The 17,080-nt window shown below is 44.2% G+C and overlaps 1 protein-coding gene across 1 annotated transcript in view; it reads right to left on the reverse strand.

Moving 5' to 3' along the window:
• cpe (carboxypeptidase E) overlaps positions 1–16,105 on the reverse strand; it is a 75,798-nt gene extending 59,693 nt beyond the window's left edge. The window contains exon 1 of the mRNA XM_073043084.1: positions 15,782–16,105. Coding sequence (XP_072899185.1) covers positions 15,782–16,040 — 259 coding nt within the window. The 5' untranslated portion in view covers positions 16,041–16,105. The remainder of the gene's footprint in view (positions 1–15,781) is intronic.
• Between the last annotated feature and the right edge of the window lie 975 nt (positions 16,106–17,080).

Below are 17,080 nucleotides of genomic sequence, written 5' to 3' on the forward strand. Positions count from 1 at the left end.
CAAGAGGGAGTGGCTACTGATCCAACCAAGATAGAGGCCGTGACCACCTGGCCGAGACCCCAGAACGTGAGCGCTCTGCGCTCATTTTAGGGGTTCTGTGGGTATTACCGCCGATTTGTGAAAGGATACGCCAGAATGTGTCACCCGTTGACTCAGCTGTTGTGTGGCTATCCCCCGGTGGGAAAGAAAAGGAAGAGGGACCGAGGACAAGACACAGGAGGATACTGGAACCCGGCGGAGCCCTTTGGCTCGAGATGGGATGATCGATGTGAAGAGGCATTCCAATCCCTGAAGAGGGCACTGACCCAGGCCCCGATGTTGGCTTTTACTGATCCCCAAAAGCCATATGTGCTACACACTGATGCCAGCTGAGAGGGTCTAGGGGCTGTTCCGTATCAGGAATGGGGCAACGCATTGACACCGGTGGCATTTGTCAGCCAAAGCTTGTTGCCATCTGAGAGAAACTATCCCACTTACAAGTTGGAGTTCCTGGCGCTGAAGTGGGCGGTGGTGGACAAGTTGAGCGACTACCTATACGGGGCCAAGTCTGAGGTGAGACTGGATAACAATCCTCTCACTTATATCCTGACTTCGGCGAAACTGGATGCCACAGGATGTCGGTGGTTGGTGGCCTTGTCGGTATATAATTTCAGCCTGAAGTACCGGCCAGGAAGCAAGAATGTCAATGCGGATGCTTTGTCACGTCGGGAGCCAGGGGAACAGGAGAAGGACGAGGAGTGGGAGAGCATTCCTGCCCCTGGAGTGAAAGCTATGTGTCAGTTTGCTATCATCGTGAAGGCCGAGGGAAGGGGAAGTCTGGAGCGAGCTGTGGACCCTTTGGGGGCTTTTGATGATGCCCTGCCCCAAGCTTACTGTCACCTGACCGCACTGCAGACTAAACAGTTGCTGGAACTGAGTCCGGGGGAAGTGGCAGCTGCTCAGAGAAATGACCCAGATCTTGGCACTGTGTGGAAGGCGGTAGAGAAGGGGGATGTGACGTTAGCAGAGAAGGCAAACCACGCTTCCGTGACACCAGCAACACCGCGAATGTCTTAGTCATCACCGATCATTACACTCGCTATGCTCAGACGTTTCCCACTAAGGATCAGAAGGCGACGACAGTGGCGAAGGTGTTATGGGAGAAGTACTTTGTTCATTATGGCCTCCCCAGGCAGATCCATAGTGATCAGGGACAGGACTTTGAGAGCCGGTTTATCCATGACTATGCTTGGGGTTGAGAAATCCAGGACCACCCCCTATCACCTGCAGGGTGATCCTCAGCCCAAGAGGTTTAACCGGACACTGTTGGATATGCTCGGGATGCTGGAGATTGGGCAGAAAAGTAAGTGGAGTCGACATATTGGACAATTGGTTCACTGTTACAATTGTACTCGCAATGACACTACAGGGTACTCGCCTTATTATCTGATGTTCGGGCAGGAAGCAAGGTTGCCCATTGATGTGTTTTGGGGCTAAAGTGGGTGAATTACCCGGGAAGTCCTATCTAAAGTATGTGTCCGAGACATGGGGTTCTTAGGTGAAGAGGGAGCCCAGTGAGGGAGAGGGTGGGGGTCCATCAAGTAGGCCTGGAGTGTCCCCCGTGGTGTCTGAGGCAGAAGGGTCGGCAAAAGGAGTACAGAGATCTCAGAGAAGTAGGCACCCCCCAGAGCGGTTGACATATGCAGTGCCAGGAGAACCGAATGTGATCTCTACCACCCTGAGCAGTTATGTCGCTGCTTTCTGCACCTGGGTTGGGTTTTGTGTTTTGCAAGAAGCATTGGGGAACATTAGTAATGTCATGAGGGCATGACTTTTATTGGTGGGGGGAGAATGTACTGCGTATGTTAATCAAAATGGATTCTTTGTTTGTTAAAAGTAAAACTGCTTCTTTGTTACACTAACTGGAGAGAGTGTTTTCTTGCAGAGCATTCTCGAAGCTTCTCTCAGCTTGTTTAGGTTTAGAATTGCTGATAATGGGGATTGTATTCATTTGTTAACCAATGGGGTTGGATGTTATTGTCTTCTTGTGGGTTTGGGAGCTGGGATTTCGTGATCTTTTCGAGAGTGGGGAAGAAGACGCCGAGGAAGGTGGACATGTGCCACACTGCTTGGTTGACCACTTCGAGTAGTCCCAGGTGCGAGGACATGGAGATCGGCGGAAAGCGACGAGGGGTTGAACAGTTCGATGGTTGAGCTCCAATGATGTGCACTAAATTGACCGAACTCTGATAAGTTTTGGCGCCTTCTTTATTTTCTTTTCCTTCATATATACTGTATCGTTAGTAATCACTTACTTCTAGTAAAATCCTTAAATTATATTCTATAACTGTATCTGGTGTGAGCTTGATATTGTGTGTGCAATGCTGCGTTAACTTGTTTTCCACAGCATCTGCGTATACGGGAGGTGGGGTTGGTGTGTGGCTGGAATTTTTCCCCCTAGACATATACCAGCCCATCGCGTAAGCGTTATAATTGTTTGTTTGTTTGTTTGCTAGGTTTGTACCAATATTCCAATGTTCATTAATTTCCTGGCATTTAATCATTGGCCTTTCAAAATGCCTTAAACATACTTGAAACATCTGCTGTCATTGTTTGCACTGAGCTGTGTACTAGATGTTTTCCAGATCAAACAGCAAAGAATAATTATGAGTTGCAAAATCTTTGTTCAGTTTTCAGCAAGTAGACATACACAGGATTTAGCAAATGTTCTCCTTACCAAGTATAACGTGCTCAATAGATGCTATCTGCAAACAAAAAGGGAAAAAATAAATGGCACATCACTGTGGTCAGCTCCAATATCAAGAGTAAAAATACCCAACAGCTGAAACCCAAAACTGAAAGTAGATCAATACTCTCTGCCCAGGATAGAGGATATCTTTTCAAACCTTTCTGAAGGAAAACACTTCAGCAAAGTGGAATTAGCTGAGGCTTACTTACACATGGAGATGGAAGAAGAGTCCAAAGTGTTTCTCACCATAAATGCCCACAAAGGGCTTTATCACTATAGTAGGCTTATTTTTGGAGAAGCTCCTGCACTCTGGCAGAAAGCTGTGAACCAGGTGCTGCAAGGCTGCCAGGCACTCAGTGCTACCCAGATGACATCGGTGTTACCAGTAAGTTATGATCCACATCAGCCAGTGAAGCTTGCCATGCACTGTTCAGGATGCCAACATATCCAGAAGGTTTCTAGAGCTTCCTGCAGTCCCAGAGTCAACTCCTACCACCACCACAGAGGAGGCTCCAAAACCTGAGATTGTTTCACAGCCACAAGCCCCTCCTGCCAAGGTGAATGACCCAGTTTGTCAGGGAAAATGTTATGCCACAGAGTAAGAAATCCTCCACCATGATTAGATCTCTACTATGCTGTGGATATCTATATAGTAGCTGTTGTGTATATACAGGTGAAGAGATTGAAGGCTGATTAAGTAGGGGAAGAGCATGTGTTGGCAGGTGACTGGAGAATCCTAGTGGGGGGGAGGGGGAGTCTACTGCCCTCTCCTATCGTATTCCTCTTGTTTAGTCTTTTACCTCTTCCACCTCTAATCTTCCAGTTTCTTGCATCATTCCCACTTTCCCCTCCTTACCCACTTTCCTATCTTCCACCAGCCTCATGCTTCTCCCCACTCCCCTTATATCCATTCTGACTTCTGTCCACCCTTTCTTTCCAGTTCTGATTAAGGGGTCTCGCACCAAAATATCAACGGTTCATTTCCCTCCACGGATGCTGCCTGACCCACCTCCAGGTGTGTGTGTGCGTGTGTGCATGCGTGCGTTGGTCCAGATATCTGTGAGTGAGACTGATTGTTTTAGTGGCTCCTCTGTTTCAAAAGGTGCTGACAGAAAGGAACTGGGTGAGTATCAGACAGACTAAACAGATCAAACCAGTATGCACAGGTGAGAAAAAGGTTCCCTGGGGAATTGGGTGGTTCCCTGCAAAGGAAGAAAGCAGTCAAGAGCAATGGCAAAAGGGAATTCTATAGTTAGTGGAGCCTAGACCAGTGCCCTCACAGGTAGGTTTGCTAGTGTCCTTGGCAGGGGGTGGGTAGCTAAACTTTAGTTCAAAAGGCAAGAAACAGATAATTAGTGAGTTTGTTTGGAAAACAGAGGAAACAATCTTTAGAAAATGGACAAAGAGACAGTCTGGTTTGCATCACATTAGATACCCAAAAGGAAGGAGTTCAATCCAAAGAAATTTCACCGATAGCACTAAAATAAAGGAGCAGAATTAAGCCATTTGGCCCATCAAGTCTGCACCGCCATTTTATCATGGCTGATCCATTTCCCTCTCAGCCCCAATATCCTGCCTTATCCATATAACCCTTCATGCCATGACTAATCAAGCATCTATCACCTCTGCCTTAAATATACCCAATTACTTAGCATTTACAGCTGCCTCTAGCAACAAACTCCATAGATTCACCACCCTTTGGCTAAAAAATTCCTCATCTCCATTCTAAATGGATGTCCCTCTATTCTGAGGCTGTGTCCTCAGGTCTTAAACTCACACCAGAGAAAATATTCTCTCCACATCCACTTTATTGAGGCCTTTCAACATTCAATAGGTTTCAATGAGATCCCCCCTCATTCTTCTGAATTCCAGTGACTACTGGCCCAGAGGCATCAAAAGCTCCTCCTATGATAAGCCTTTCAATCCTGGAATCATTTTTGTGAACTTCCTTATTGTTGCATTAGCTGCAGCAATGGCATAAAAGAGCAGAAATTTTAAAAAGCCAGGAAATTTCATGGGTCAGTCATCACCACTGATAAGAAAAGCAATGTTTTGGACGTGTTGTGACTTCTTGTCAAAAGAAACAATCACGCCTGTGAGAAAGTGACGGCAAGTCACAGGAGCTTTTGGGTTAAACTAAAATGCAACAATGGTACAAACACACATACCAGTGAAGGCATCTCTCAGACATGCAAAATCCGTAGGACTGAGGTTTTCAATTGCCTGATTTTAATTGGGAAATATCAATTGTAGACATCATAGACATAAGAAATTCTGCAGATGCTGGAAATCCAGAGCAACACACACAAAGTGCTGGAGGAACTCGGCAGGTCAGGCAGCATCTGTGGAGAAGAGTCAACAGTCGACGTTTCCGGCTGAGACCCTTCATCAGGACTGGAGATAAAAAAAAAGATGAGAAGGGAAAATAAGAGGGTGGGGGAGGGGAGGAAGAAATACAAGGTGGCAAGTGATAGGTGAAACCAGAAGGGGAGAGGTGAAGTAAAGAGCTGGGAAGTCAATTGGTGAAAAAGATAAAGGGCTGGAAAAGGGGGAAATCTGATAGGAAAGGGCAGAAAACCATGGAAGAAAGGAAAGGAGAGGAGCACCAGAGGGAGGTGATGGGTAAGTAAGGAGATAAAATGAGAGAGGAAAATGGGAACGGAGAATGGTGAAGGAAGGGGTGGGAGAAGAGAAGAGGAGAAAATACCAGAAGTTTGCGAAATTGACAATCATGCCACCAGATTGGAGGCTACCTGGGGTATAATGAATTACCAGTGTTTTGCGGAGTAAGGGTGATAACAGTGAATTACCACAGGATTCTGTATGTAGCCGTGTGTTTTCTGTAGAGTATATTTTTAAAAATTGGATTTAAATATAGGATGCATGGAGGAGTATTTTGAAAATGACAAAAAAAGTTGCACCTGTGGTTTCCAAAAGAGAAAGACCTTCAGCTACAAGATATAGATAGTCTGCTCAGTAGAACAGAAATGAGACATATGAACATAAGGAGGAGGAGGGGAAACGTACCTGTGGCTGTTCCCCTCAATAATGTATATGTAGCGGTGTGCTACACGCAGCGCTAAAATAACGACACGGAGTCGGTAAACTGCAATTAAAGATGATTTTTTTCAAACTTCACAGCCTTGCTTTAAAGCCTCCCTCATCCCGCCCTCCCCGGGTGCGGATGCTCTAAGGGACACGTACTCACAAACCCCCGCAGGCTTTTTCCCTTTGTTGCGGACCTGGCCTTTGTGCCTGCGCACTGGCTATTTGTGAGTCGGTTCGAGTGCGCTAGGAAGTGGGTCGCCACATATACAACTTTAAATACTATTGAGGGAGATGACCAATGCAGGGGAAAGAGACAGTGACCAGGTCTCTGGCACTGAGTCTGGTGCTGTGGCTCAGAAGAGCAGGGAGGTGACGAGGACTGCAGTATTAATAGGAGTCAGAGGAACAGAGACGAGGTTCTGTGGGTGCGATACAGACACCCAGATGGTATGTTACCCTCCTGGTGCCAGGATCAGGGATGTCACAGATCAGGTCCGTGACATTCTAAAGGGCGAGGGTGAGCAGTCAGAAGTCTTAATACATAGTGGCACCAATGACATAGGTAGGTAAGGTGAGGATGTCCTGAAGAGAAATTTTAGGGATCTAGATAGAAAGCTGAGAAATAGGACCTCCAGCGTAGTAATCTCTGGATTGCTGCTTGTGCACCATGCCAATGAGGATAAGAACAGGATGATTTGGCAGGTGACTATGTAGCTGGTGCAGGGGGCAGGGGTTCAGATTTATAGATCATTGAGATCTCTCTGGAGAAGATATGACCTATACAAAAGGGACGGGTATTACCTGAAACCAAGGGGACGAATATCCTTGCAGGCAGGTTGGCCAGAAAAGTTCAGGTGGCTTTAAACTAATTTGGCGGGGATGGGAACCTGAGTGACAGTGCTGAAGATGAGGTAGTTGGCTTACAAACAGGGCAATGTTTAGTGAAGAGAGGCTGATGATAGGGCAAAATTGCAGTCAACGGGATGAGCTGCAATGTTAAAAGACAGACAAAAATCAAAAAGGGTGAATACGGGACTAAAGGTTTTATATTTGAATGCACGCAGTATACGGAATAAGTTCAATGAACTTGTTGCACAGTTGCAGGTTGGCAAGTATGATGTTGTAGGCATCACTGAATCATGGCTGAAAGAAGATTATAGCTGGGAGCTCAAGATCCAAGGATACAGATTGTTTTGAAAGGATAGGCAAGAAGGCAGAGGAGCGGCACTGCTCTATTGGTAAAATATGAAATCAAATCATTAAAAAGGTGACATAGAGTCGGAAGGTGCTGAATCATTGTCAATAGAGCTAAGGAACTGCGTATCAAAAGACCTTGACTGGAATTCTATAGAGACCCTAAACAAGTAGTAAGGCTGTGGTTCCTCTTGCAAGTCGCAAGGGTTCCTCTTGTCCTTACCTACCACCCCACTAGCCTCTGTGTCCAGCACACAATTCTCTGTAACTTCCACCATCTCCCACAGGATCTCACCACCAAGCACATCTTTCCACCCACCACTTTCTGCTTTCTAAAGGGATTATTTCCTACACAACTACCTTGTCCATTCGTCCCTCCCGACTGACCTCCCTCCTGGCACCTATTGAATTGAATTGAATTTCAGTTTATTGTCATTTAGAAACCACAAATGCAATGCAGTTTAAAAAATGAGACAACATTCCTCCAGAATGATATCACAAAAGCACATGACAAAACAGAAAACACCAGAAAATCCCCATAACGTTTGGCAATCCCCAATCCAGAGTCCGGAGAGGCTGTTGCATATCATCTTAGCACGTTCCCCAGAAAGGAACTCCAATCCATCCAGAGACTACCCAGACACACCAGGTCAGGAGACCAACTCTACCACCCAACAAACCAAAAACTAAAGCTACGAGATCTACACAAAACCACATAGTTACATATAGTTACAGTTAACATATAGTTACAACAGTGCAGACAATACCATAATTGATAAAAACAGACCATGGGCACAGTAAAAAATAATCCAAAGATGTTAAAAGACTATAAGTTCAAAAGAAATCACCACACAGTTTCCACAAGTCCTCAGAGTCCCGACAGACTCGTCATCCCACGCAGGCAACAGAAGGGAATACTCCCGCTATGGACTTCCAAGGCGCCGCCAGACTCAGCCTCGCAGACGCAGCACACAGTGAAAGCACCTCAAACGCAGGGGTGACCTAATGAAGCCTATCGAATGGTGAAAGGCCTTGATAGTGGATGTGAAGAACACGTTTCCTACGGTAGAAGTATCCAAGACCAGAGGACACAGCCTCAGAATAGAGGGATGTCCTTTTAGAACGGAGATGAGAAAGAATTTCTTTAGCCAGAGAGTGGTGAATCTGTGGAATTCTTTGCCACAAGCAGCTGTAGAGGCCAAGTCTCTATGTATATTTAAGACAGAGGTTGATAGGTTCTTGATTAAACAGGACATGAAAGAATACAGGAGAGAAGGAAGGAGATTGGGGCTGAAAGGAAAGGTGAATCAGCCATGATGAAATGGCAGAGTATTCTCAATGTGCCAATTACCTTAAGTCTGCTCCTATATCCTAGGGTCTCTAACGGTCGAACCACACAAGGACTGTTAGGTGTCAAATCAAAGATAGCAAGGAGCTTCAAAAATGTAAAAATATAGGGAGAGATTTGAAAAGGTTTGTGGAGTTTGATCCATGTCAGCAACTGCAGTAATCAAACAACATGGGTGGCAACAGGGCTTTGCTTCCAAGTGGGCTCAATGCCCTCTATGCTAGTTTGACCATCAAAATGTGGAGGAACTATCACAAACTCCCAAAGCCCCGATGATCCTATGATTTCAGGATCTGAGGCCAACGTGCAAGCAGCCTTCAGGAGGGCGAACACAAGTATGCAGGCCAGACGGGGAACCTGGCCAGTTACCAAAGACCTGTGCTGATCAGCTGCTGGAGAGTTTACTGAGATCTTTAACCTCTCACTTTGGTTGTCTGTGATACCCACCTGCTTCAAGCAAGCTTGAATTATACTGGTGCCCAAGAAGAATACAGTCACCTTCCTCAATGATTATCACCCAGTAACACTTACATCATAGTTATGAAGTATTTTGGGAGATTGGTGATGACATATGGACTTCTGCCTGAGAGTCAGGATGTTCTTTATTGATTACAGCTCAGCATTCGATACCACCATCCCTTCAAAACTAATCAATAAGCTTCAAGACCTCAATATCTCCGTATGCAAATGGATCCTTGATTTCCTCACTTGCAGAACTCGGCCAGTATGGATCGGCAACATCATCTCCTCCGCAATCTCCATTAGCACAGGTGCACCAAAGACTGTGTGCTTATCCCCCTGCTCTTCTCACTTCACACTTATGACCGTGTGGCTAAGCACAGCTCCAATGCCATTTCCAAGCTGGCTGTCAACACCATTGTCATAGGCCGAATCAAAGATGGTGATGAGTCATCATTTAGGAGTGAGACTGAAAATCTGGCTGAGTGATACCATGGCAGTCACCTCTTTCTCAATGTCAGCAAGACCAAGGAGCTGATTACTGACTTTAGGAAGAGAAAACCAGTGATCCATTATCCAGCCCTCAAAGGATCAGAGCTGGACAGGGTCAGCAACTTTAAATTCCTCTTTGTTATTATTTCGGAGGACATGTCCTAGGCAAGTGTGATTACTAAGTATGGCAGTGCCTCTACTTTTTAGGAGTTGACAAAGATTCCACATAACACCTTAAACTTTGACAAACTTCTGTAGTGGAGAGTATATTAACTGGCTACATCACAGCCTAGTATGGAAACACCAATGCTCTTGAATGGAAAATTCTACAAAAAGTAGTGGATGCAGTCCGGTCCATTAATGGTAAAGCTCTCCCCACCATTGAACACATCTACATGAAAGCAGCATCCGACAGCAGGGACCCCCACCATCCAGGTCATGATCTCTTCTTGCTGTTGCCATCAGGAAGGTAGTACAAGAGCTTCAGGACGCACACCACCAGGTTTAGGAACAGTTAATACCCCTCAACCATCAGGTTCTTTTAACGTCACCCAGATTCACTTGCCCCATCACTGAAATGTTCCCGCAACCTATGGACTCACTTTCTAAGACTCCTTGCTTATATATTATTATTATTATTATTATTCAATTTTGTTGTCTTTTGGATACTGGATAAACACTCAAGTTTTTTATTGATTGTATTATGGTTATTATTCTATTACGGAAACATTGAGTATGCTAGCAAGACAATGAATCTCAGGGTTGTATATGGTGATATGTACTTGATTTTAAATTTACTTTGAATTTGGAATTGCCATTACTGCTAATGGCACAGCAATTAAAATTGACACGGAGCATAGTATCACTGTGAATTGCATGTTTACAGAGATTGTGCAGAAAAGAGGTAAAGGCGCGAAAACAAAGATGAGGATTTCAAACATCAATACTGTTTAAATAGGATTGACCACAGGACTAATTAGTGAACTTACAGTATAATGGTGCAAATTAAAAAATATGGACAATGTTTTGCATTATGTAAATTTTACAGATGTTCCAGGACAGTAATCCACTCAGAAAGCCACACTTTTTATTAACATCCTGTTAACATTATTGTCACACCAGCCACACATTTCAATAGGAGTGGAGTTGATACACGGCCAATTATCAGGCACATTATTGGGTGCAAATAATGAATGTACTGATGTGTTGTGGTCATAAATCATATTGAGGTCTGATATAACACTAAAGTTACAAATGACTGGATTCAATCCCCAACAGCTGCAAGGGAGAGGATTAAAGCATTTGTGGCAGAGATCAAACATTGAAAATTATTTTGACATTCCTGCAATGATGGGGAGGTTCACAGAGGTGCAGATGGGATAGAGCTGGATCTCATCAGCATATATGAAGAAACAGATTTTCTTTTAATCTTGGGCATCAATATGCATCATGTAAATGATAAACTGGAGGGGATGACCGATCCATGTGGAAGAGAATCTGAAGTCTGCAGTCAATTTGAAAAGGATGAGGAAGGAGAATTTACCTTTGTCACTGTATTTTATTAAAGAGATTGGCCTTTTGATTGGTTTAGGAAGGAACCAAATAATTGTTACAAATTCCAGTCTGAGGCCAATGTTGTCACGTTTTGTTTCATCAGCTATTCCCTGCATGAAGGGAATCCACACTTCATGTCTTCTGAAATGGGCTTAAACGTTTTATACCCCATCGTCCTTGAAACCAATTGCGTATTTCCTTTGCTTGTATTCCGGTGTGTAAAACCATTAAGCTGCTTCATTTCACAGGACCGGAATACATTGCATAATAGTTATAATTAGTTTTGTTCAGTTCAATCAATACAACTTGCCTTCACAAAATGTTAAAATAAAGATAATGTCCTGTTGAAAATGACTTACAATTTTGTTTAACTTGACCAAAATAAGCCATTACAACAATTTCCACTCACTTCCTCAGAGTGGCTTAAACTGGCCTCCTCAATCCTCCTTATTCTAATTCAATGTGAATAAACCATTGCTTAAAAAATCAATGTGACAATAATTTATCAACTAATTTATTCAGTACTCTTTTAGATCACTGTTGAATATTTTATTACCCATGGAAATATTGATTGGTTCATTAATTTTTCCTACATCATCTCTTGGGAAATATCAGTGATATTTACCAAATCATAAATAGAAGAGACATGATCAAAAGAAATATAACCTCTAGCTTTAAAGTGCTTTGCTCAGGACTTCAATATATTATACCTTACATTCAAAACACCAGAAGCATGATGTTTGTTAAGATGAAGGAGGAACAGAATGATTCATGCCTCAAGTGACACTACATGGTCAGTTTGCTTTATGCTCAGGACAAGTGCCAGGTGCTGGTAAACCATCGCTAATTTTGTGCCTTTATTCAGAACAATGTTTGATTTTACCTCCAATCTCTGGCAAATTTGCATCAGAATTGACAACAAAAATCCCAGAAAACATGTCAGACACAAATTTTTCCAATGCGCCTTTGGGGAAATGCTCACCTTATACTAATTAGATGAAGATCTTTGTTTCTAACTTGCCTGCACGAAGGGAGGGTAAATACAACAGAAACTGTTAGAGCTGATCAGCAGGTTAAGCTTGACACCGATGTTGCCTCAACAGCTATTTCTAGTATTTTCCATACACAATCTGATAATGCTTTATTATCATCAATAAATCAGTTACAGCTTCATTATTATACCATAGTAACGGAACATTGGGCCAGACAACATGGGAAAAGGCCCTTATTAACTGTCCATATTAACTAAGTTGCTTATCTGAGTTATTCCCATTTGCTAGCATTTGACCCATATCCCTCTGCATGTTTCCTATCCATTTACCAGTCTAAAGTTTGCAATTTCACCCACCTCCACCAATCCCTCCAGTAGCTTATTTCACATACCCACCACCCTCTGTGTAAACATTTCCCCTCAGTTCCCCTTTAAACTGTGAATGCCGGACACCAGGAATAAAAACATCTGGGGCGGCACGGTGATGTAGTGGTTAAACAACGCTTTACAGTACCAGCAACCCAGATTCAATTCCCACCGCTGCCTGTGAGGTGTTTGTGCGTTCTCCCTGTGAACACATGGGTTTCCTCCAGGTGCTCCGGTTTCCTCCCACAGTCCAAAGCCATACTGGCTGGTAGGTTGATTGCTCACTGTAAATTGTCCCGTTACTAGGCTCGGGTTAAATTGGGGGACTGCTAGGAGGCACAGCTCAAAGGGCTTACTCTGCTCTATATGTCAATATATAAATAGATTAATTAATCTTTCCCTTTTTGCCTTAGCAAGTTTGCACAACAATCAAATAAGCTACAATTCTCCAGCTGCGTGAAAAGGATGACGCAGAATATGCTGTTTTCAGTACCACACAGATTCAGGAAAAAAAAACATTATTCTGGCAGCAATAATAATTCCAGAGCAATGTCCTCCTATAGAACGTGTTACAATGTAAAGTTCAGTCAGTTTAGCAATCAAAGGAAAATGCATTTTATTAAAAATGTAAACTCCATTCATTTGTTTACTCCTCCCTACCTTTTAACGTCAAAACAACAAAGGGCTGTCTGCTATTGGTTTACATTCCTGCATTATGTCATTAGTTGATCAACCTGTTCAACACACTGACCCACCTAAGCAACTTTTAATGAGTATGCTCTTAAATACCTGAGAGGGAGTAACAAGCTGAAATATTATTAGTAACTGGAAGCAGTTAAGGGAATTTTTTTTGGAGGAGTAGGAAATGCAGACAGAGAGAAAATACTGAACAAGTCAAGCAGCAATTATCAACGGGACAAATCAAGACGTACAAACAAGCTGGATGAACTCAGCAGGTCAGGCAGCATCCGTTGAAATGAGTAGTCAACGTTTCAGGCCAAGGCGACCTGACGAAGGGTCTCGGCCTGAAACATTGACTGCTCATTTCAACGGATGCTGCCTGACCTGCTGAGTTCATCCAGCTTGTTTGTACGTGTTGATTTGACCACAGCATCTGCAGTGTACTTTGTGTTAACTATCAACAGGAGTAAGGAGACAAAATTTTGGGGCAAGGCACATCAACAGGATTGACAAGGAAGGAAGCAGAAGCCAGAATAAGCTAACCATTTCAATTAGACTTTTCTTTCCCATTCCAACATGTCTGTCTATGCCCCCTCTGCTGCCACAATGAGGCCGTACTCAGGTTAGAGAAGCAACACCATATTTATTCTGGGCAGCCTCCAACATGATGGCATAAGCATTGATTTCTCCAATTTTTCGTAATTACTCCCTCCTCACCCTCCTTCCCTATTTCCCATTCTGGTTAACTTCTCATTACCTAACTCTTTTCCCCTCCTACCCTCCCTTTCTTCCATGGTCAACTGTCTTCCCCTATTAGATTCACTCACTCTTCAGCCTTTTTGCCTCTTCCACCAATCACCTCCCAACTTCTTCTCCTTTCCCCCACCCACACACCCTCTCCCTCACCTGGTCTCACCTGTCACCTGGCAGCTTGTTCTCCTCCTTCTCCCCCCAGCTTCCTGCCCCACTCACTTTCAGTCCTGATGAAGGGTCTTCACCTTCACAAATATGCCTGACTTGCTAAGTTCCTCTGACATTCTGCGTGTGTTGTTCAGTATTTCCAGCATCTGCAGAATCTTTTGTGGTTATGGAAAACACGGAGGGTGTTAAGCTGCAAGAAACAGCAGGTATTGGAAGCTCAATAATTAAAGAAAAACTGTTTAAATCGGAAGAGGTTTAAACATGTTCTGTGCTCGAAACTGTGCTGGTCTTCGTGTTCAGCAGCCACACAAGCTGTCACCATTGGTCTATCACTCACACGAATCACACGGATATTCTCATTGCACCACAGCGAGCACCAAACTGCAGGCAGAATAAACTGCCCGTGTTTTTATTAAAGCAAACTATTTCTGAAATGCTGTTTGTTGTTAAAATTGTACCTTGGCATTCAGTTCAGAAAGAAACCTTGAGGAAACTAAGCCACAAACCATTGTGTTGAAACATTTTAAATCGGCACAAACACTTGGAGAAATGGTAAGATGATACCATTAATACATTAATTTGAACAAGGATACAGGCAACTGAAATTAATTCCTCAATTATACCTGAAAGGAAACGAACCTCAGAGTTGTATATGGTGACAAATATGTACTTATATAATAAATCTACTTTGAAATTTTTTGAACATAATACTGTCCCACTCACAAGGGGGAATTGCATTCAATTGCCTAGAATCTGGCCATTTGAAATTATACTGGGAAGTAACATTCTCCTCTTAGTTTTGCTCTCCCCCTTTCAGTTAGGTAAGGCATTTTTAGTATTGCATATTTTAGTCAAAATACCAATCGCTTTTTCCTCCTCATACCAAGGATCATGACGATAATCTGTACTCGTTGTACGAGCTAAAATATTTGGAACATTTCCAAGTAGTACAATAGTTTGTTTTATAGCAGAGTTAATTCTCAGAACTAAACCTGAAAGAATTCTTTTCTCCCGTTACATATTTGGTGAAGTTTGCACAATAAAGCAACCCACACCTCAAACAATGTTTACGTTGCGAACTGAATGCGTCTAGAAGCAAAGCCATGAACTGTGGTTAATACGTTTTCAAATTGTGTTTTCAACTGCTCATCTGCAAATATTAACATTTTGCAGAAAAATGGAGCCAGATATTTTAAATGTATTATTTACGAGAGCGAAAATTGATTCAACAACGAAAATAATATAAAAATGCGCCGCGGTGATTCGGTTGCATCCGTTTTCTAAGTATCAACAACAATGCTAGAGATGGAGAGCGACAGCGGCGAACTGGGATTCGTCACTCGCTTACATAGACATAAAGAGCCGAGTCCCTATCTGCGTCGTGAAATCTCAATGATCCCAAGAAATCGATTGTCCCTTTCTAAAATTTAAAATTATAATCTTAGATAACAGACTTCTTCCATCGTATGGGATGCCCCAGACAAAAAAAAACATTAATGGATAAATCCGTACAGGCAACAATCTCGAGTACTCCATGTGAATATAAAAGGAATTACATTGGAAGGCTTCTTTATGAAATTAAATGGGCGCCGGTGGGCTGAATAACGTCATGTTTTAATTTAATTTATCTCCTCTCGGGGAGGAGAGGGATGATGTGAAGGTACATTAAGTGTGAAGCGCCATATAATTAGCTGTGGGATAGAAGCGAGCTACCAGGCAGGTGCTGACGCACCCTTCAGCAAAGGTTAACGCTGGGAAGTTGATCAGCGGTCATTACAAAATATCTGGCGACTATCGAACGAGGACAGAGCACATCAGGTTCAGAACATCAAAGAATGCTTGCCTCTATCCACCCACCTTCAAAAGACAGGGTCATAGCCCAGCACAAGCACCCACCACCCTACAATTTTAACATAAAGATTAGCCAACCATCAAATAATCTTTCTAACGACAATCCGTTTAATGCGCAGACTCGCGGGGCTTTGAACGTGCACATTACCGGCTTCATGCACCCCGGGATGGTCCGTTATCTCGATGGCCAGTAGGTCCCGGTCCTCGACGCTCTTGCCCACCGTGTAAATGCGGCTGATGCTGGGGCACTGGAGCCAGACTCCGACCAGCACGTCGCGCAGCTGCTGGTATTGATGGTACTGGAAGTCGATTTCGTCCGAGGGCTGAGCAGTCACCGCTGCCCTGGCCCAGGACACGGCCGAGCAGAGCAGCAAGAGGCGTCCCCAAGTCATGGTCAAGCCGGCCATCTGCTTCAAACGTTGGCTGGCAGCGAGCGGCTGAATGGGAAGCAAGCCGAGGCGGCGGCGGAGGCAGTGTGGAGGGGCGGAGCAGCTTCAGCCCGCATGCGCACAGTTACATGGCCAACCGCGTTCCAGTGGGTTGTACCTCCTTCCCGGGGATGGTCAACATTCCCCTCCGTGTGTCTCCAGCGTGGACGCTTCAACGCGGTACTCCTGAAGCTGCTTCCTTCGAGTGGAGAACGGAAGTAGTGGATTCAAGAGCAACTCTTGATCTAGATGGAGACACAAGAGGGTGCAGATGCTGGAAATCTGGAGCGACACCCAAAGGAGTTGGAGGAACTCGGCAAGTCAGACAGCGTCCAAGAGGGGAAATGAACTGTCAACATTTTAGATCAAGACCCTGACTTGCTGAGCTCCTCCAGCTCCTTTTCTGGGCTGCTCTGGAGGTAGACATCTTGGTGCAGCCCACAGCATCTCGTACTCTGAGATTCCTCTCCGATGACAGGTTGGGGGCAGTCATCGGAGAATGCATGCCCTCAACCTGACAGAAATTTAGTCCTTCACAGGGCACTGGAATCAACTGGCAAATCTATGAAATGAGAAGAGCGGCACTGGTGTCATACTAAAAATTAAATCCCGAGCCCTGATGGCATCAGAGTGTCTAAAGTAGCACCTCTATTTAAGATTGTTACAGTGTGTTCCGACCGAAGTTGGAAGTCATCTATCAGACACTGCATTACGTTTGGTGCCCCGTGTCAATGGGGAGCTGGCCGCTACTTCATACGTGATGCGGAAAAACGACTCCAGGCTCCATCAGTAGCCGTGAGAATCTCCTGACCCTTTTCTCCCAGACACCTCACAGGGGGCTTCAGGCAGGCCAGACAAGTTCCAAACATCTCTATTTGAAACTTGCGTCTCTAGATCTCTCCAACATCTGAGTCCTCAGAAATGGAACTGCTGAGTGACCTTAACCCCCCCCCCCCCCCACAATCTGCTACTTATTCCATCTTCCCCCAAACCAACAACAGCCCAATTTTGTCTGGAAA

Source organism: Hemitrygon akajei, chromosome 4 (genome assembly GCF_048418815.1).
Source record: "Hemitrygon akajei chromosome 4, sHemAka1.3, whole genome shotgun sequence".
Taxonomy (NCBI): domain Eukaryota; kingdom Metazoa; phylum Chordata; class Chondrichthyes; order Myliobatiformes; family Dasyatidae; genus Hemitrygon; species Hemitrygon akajei.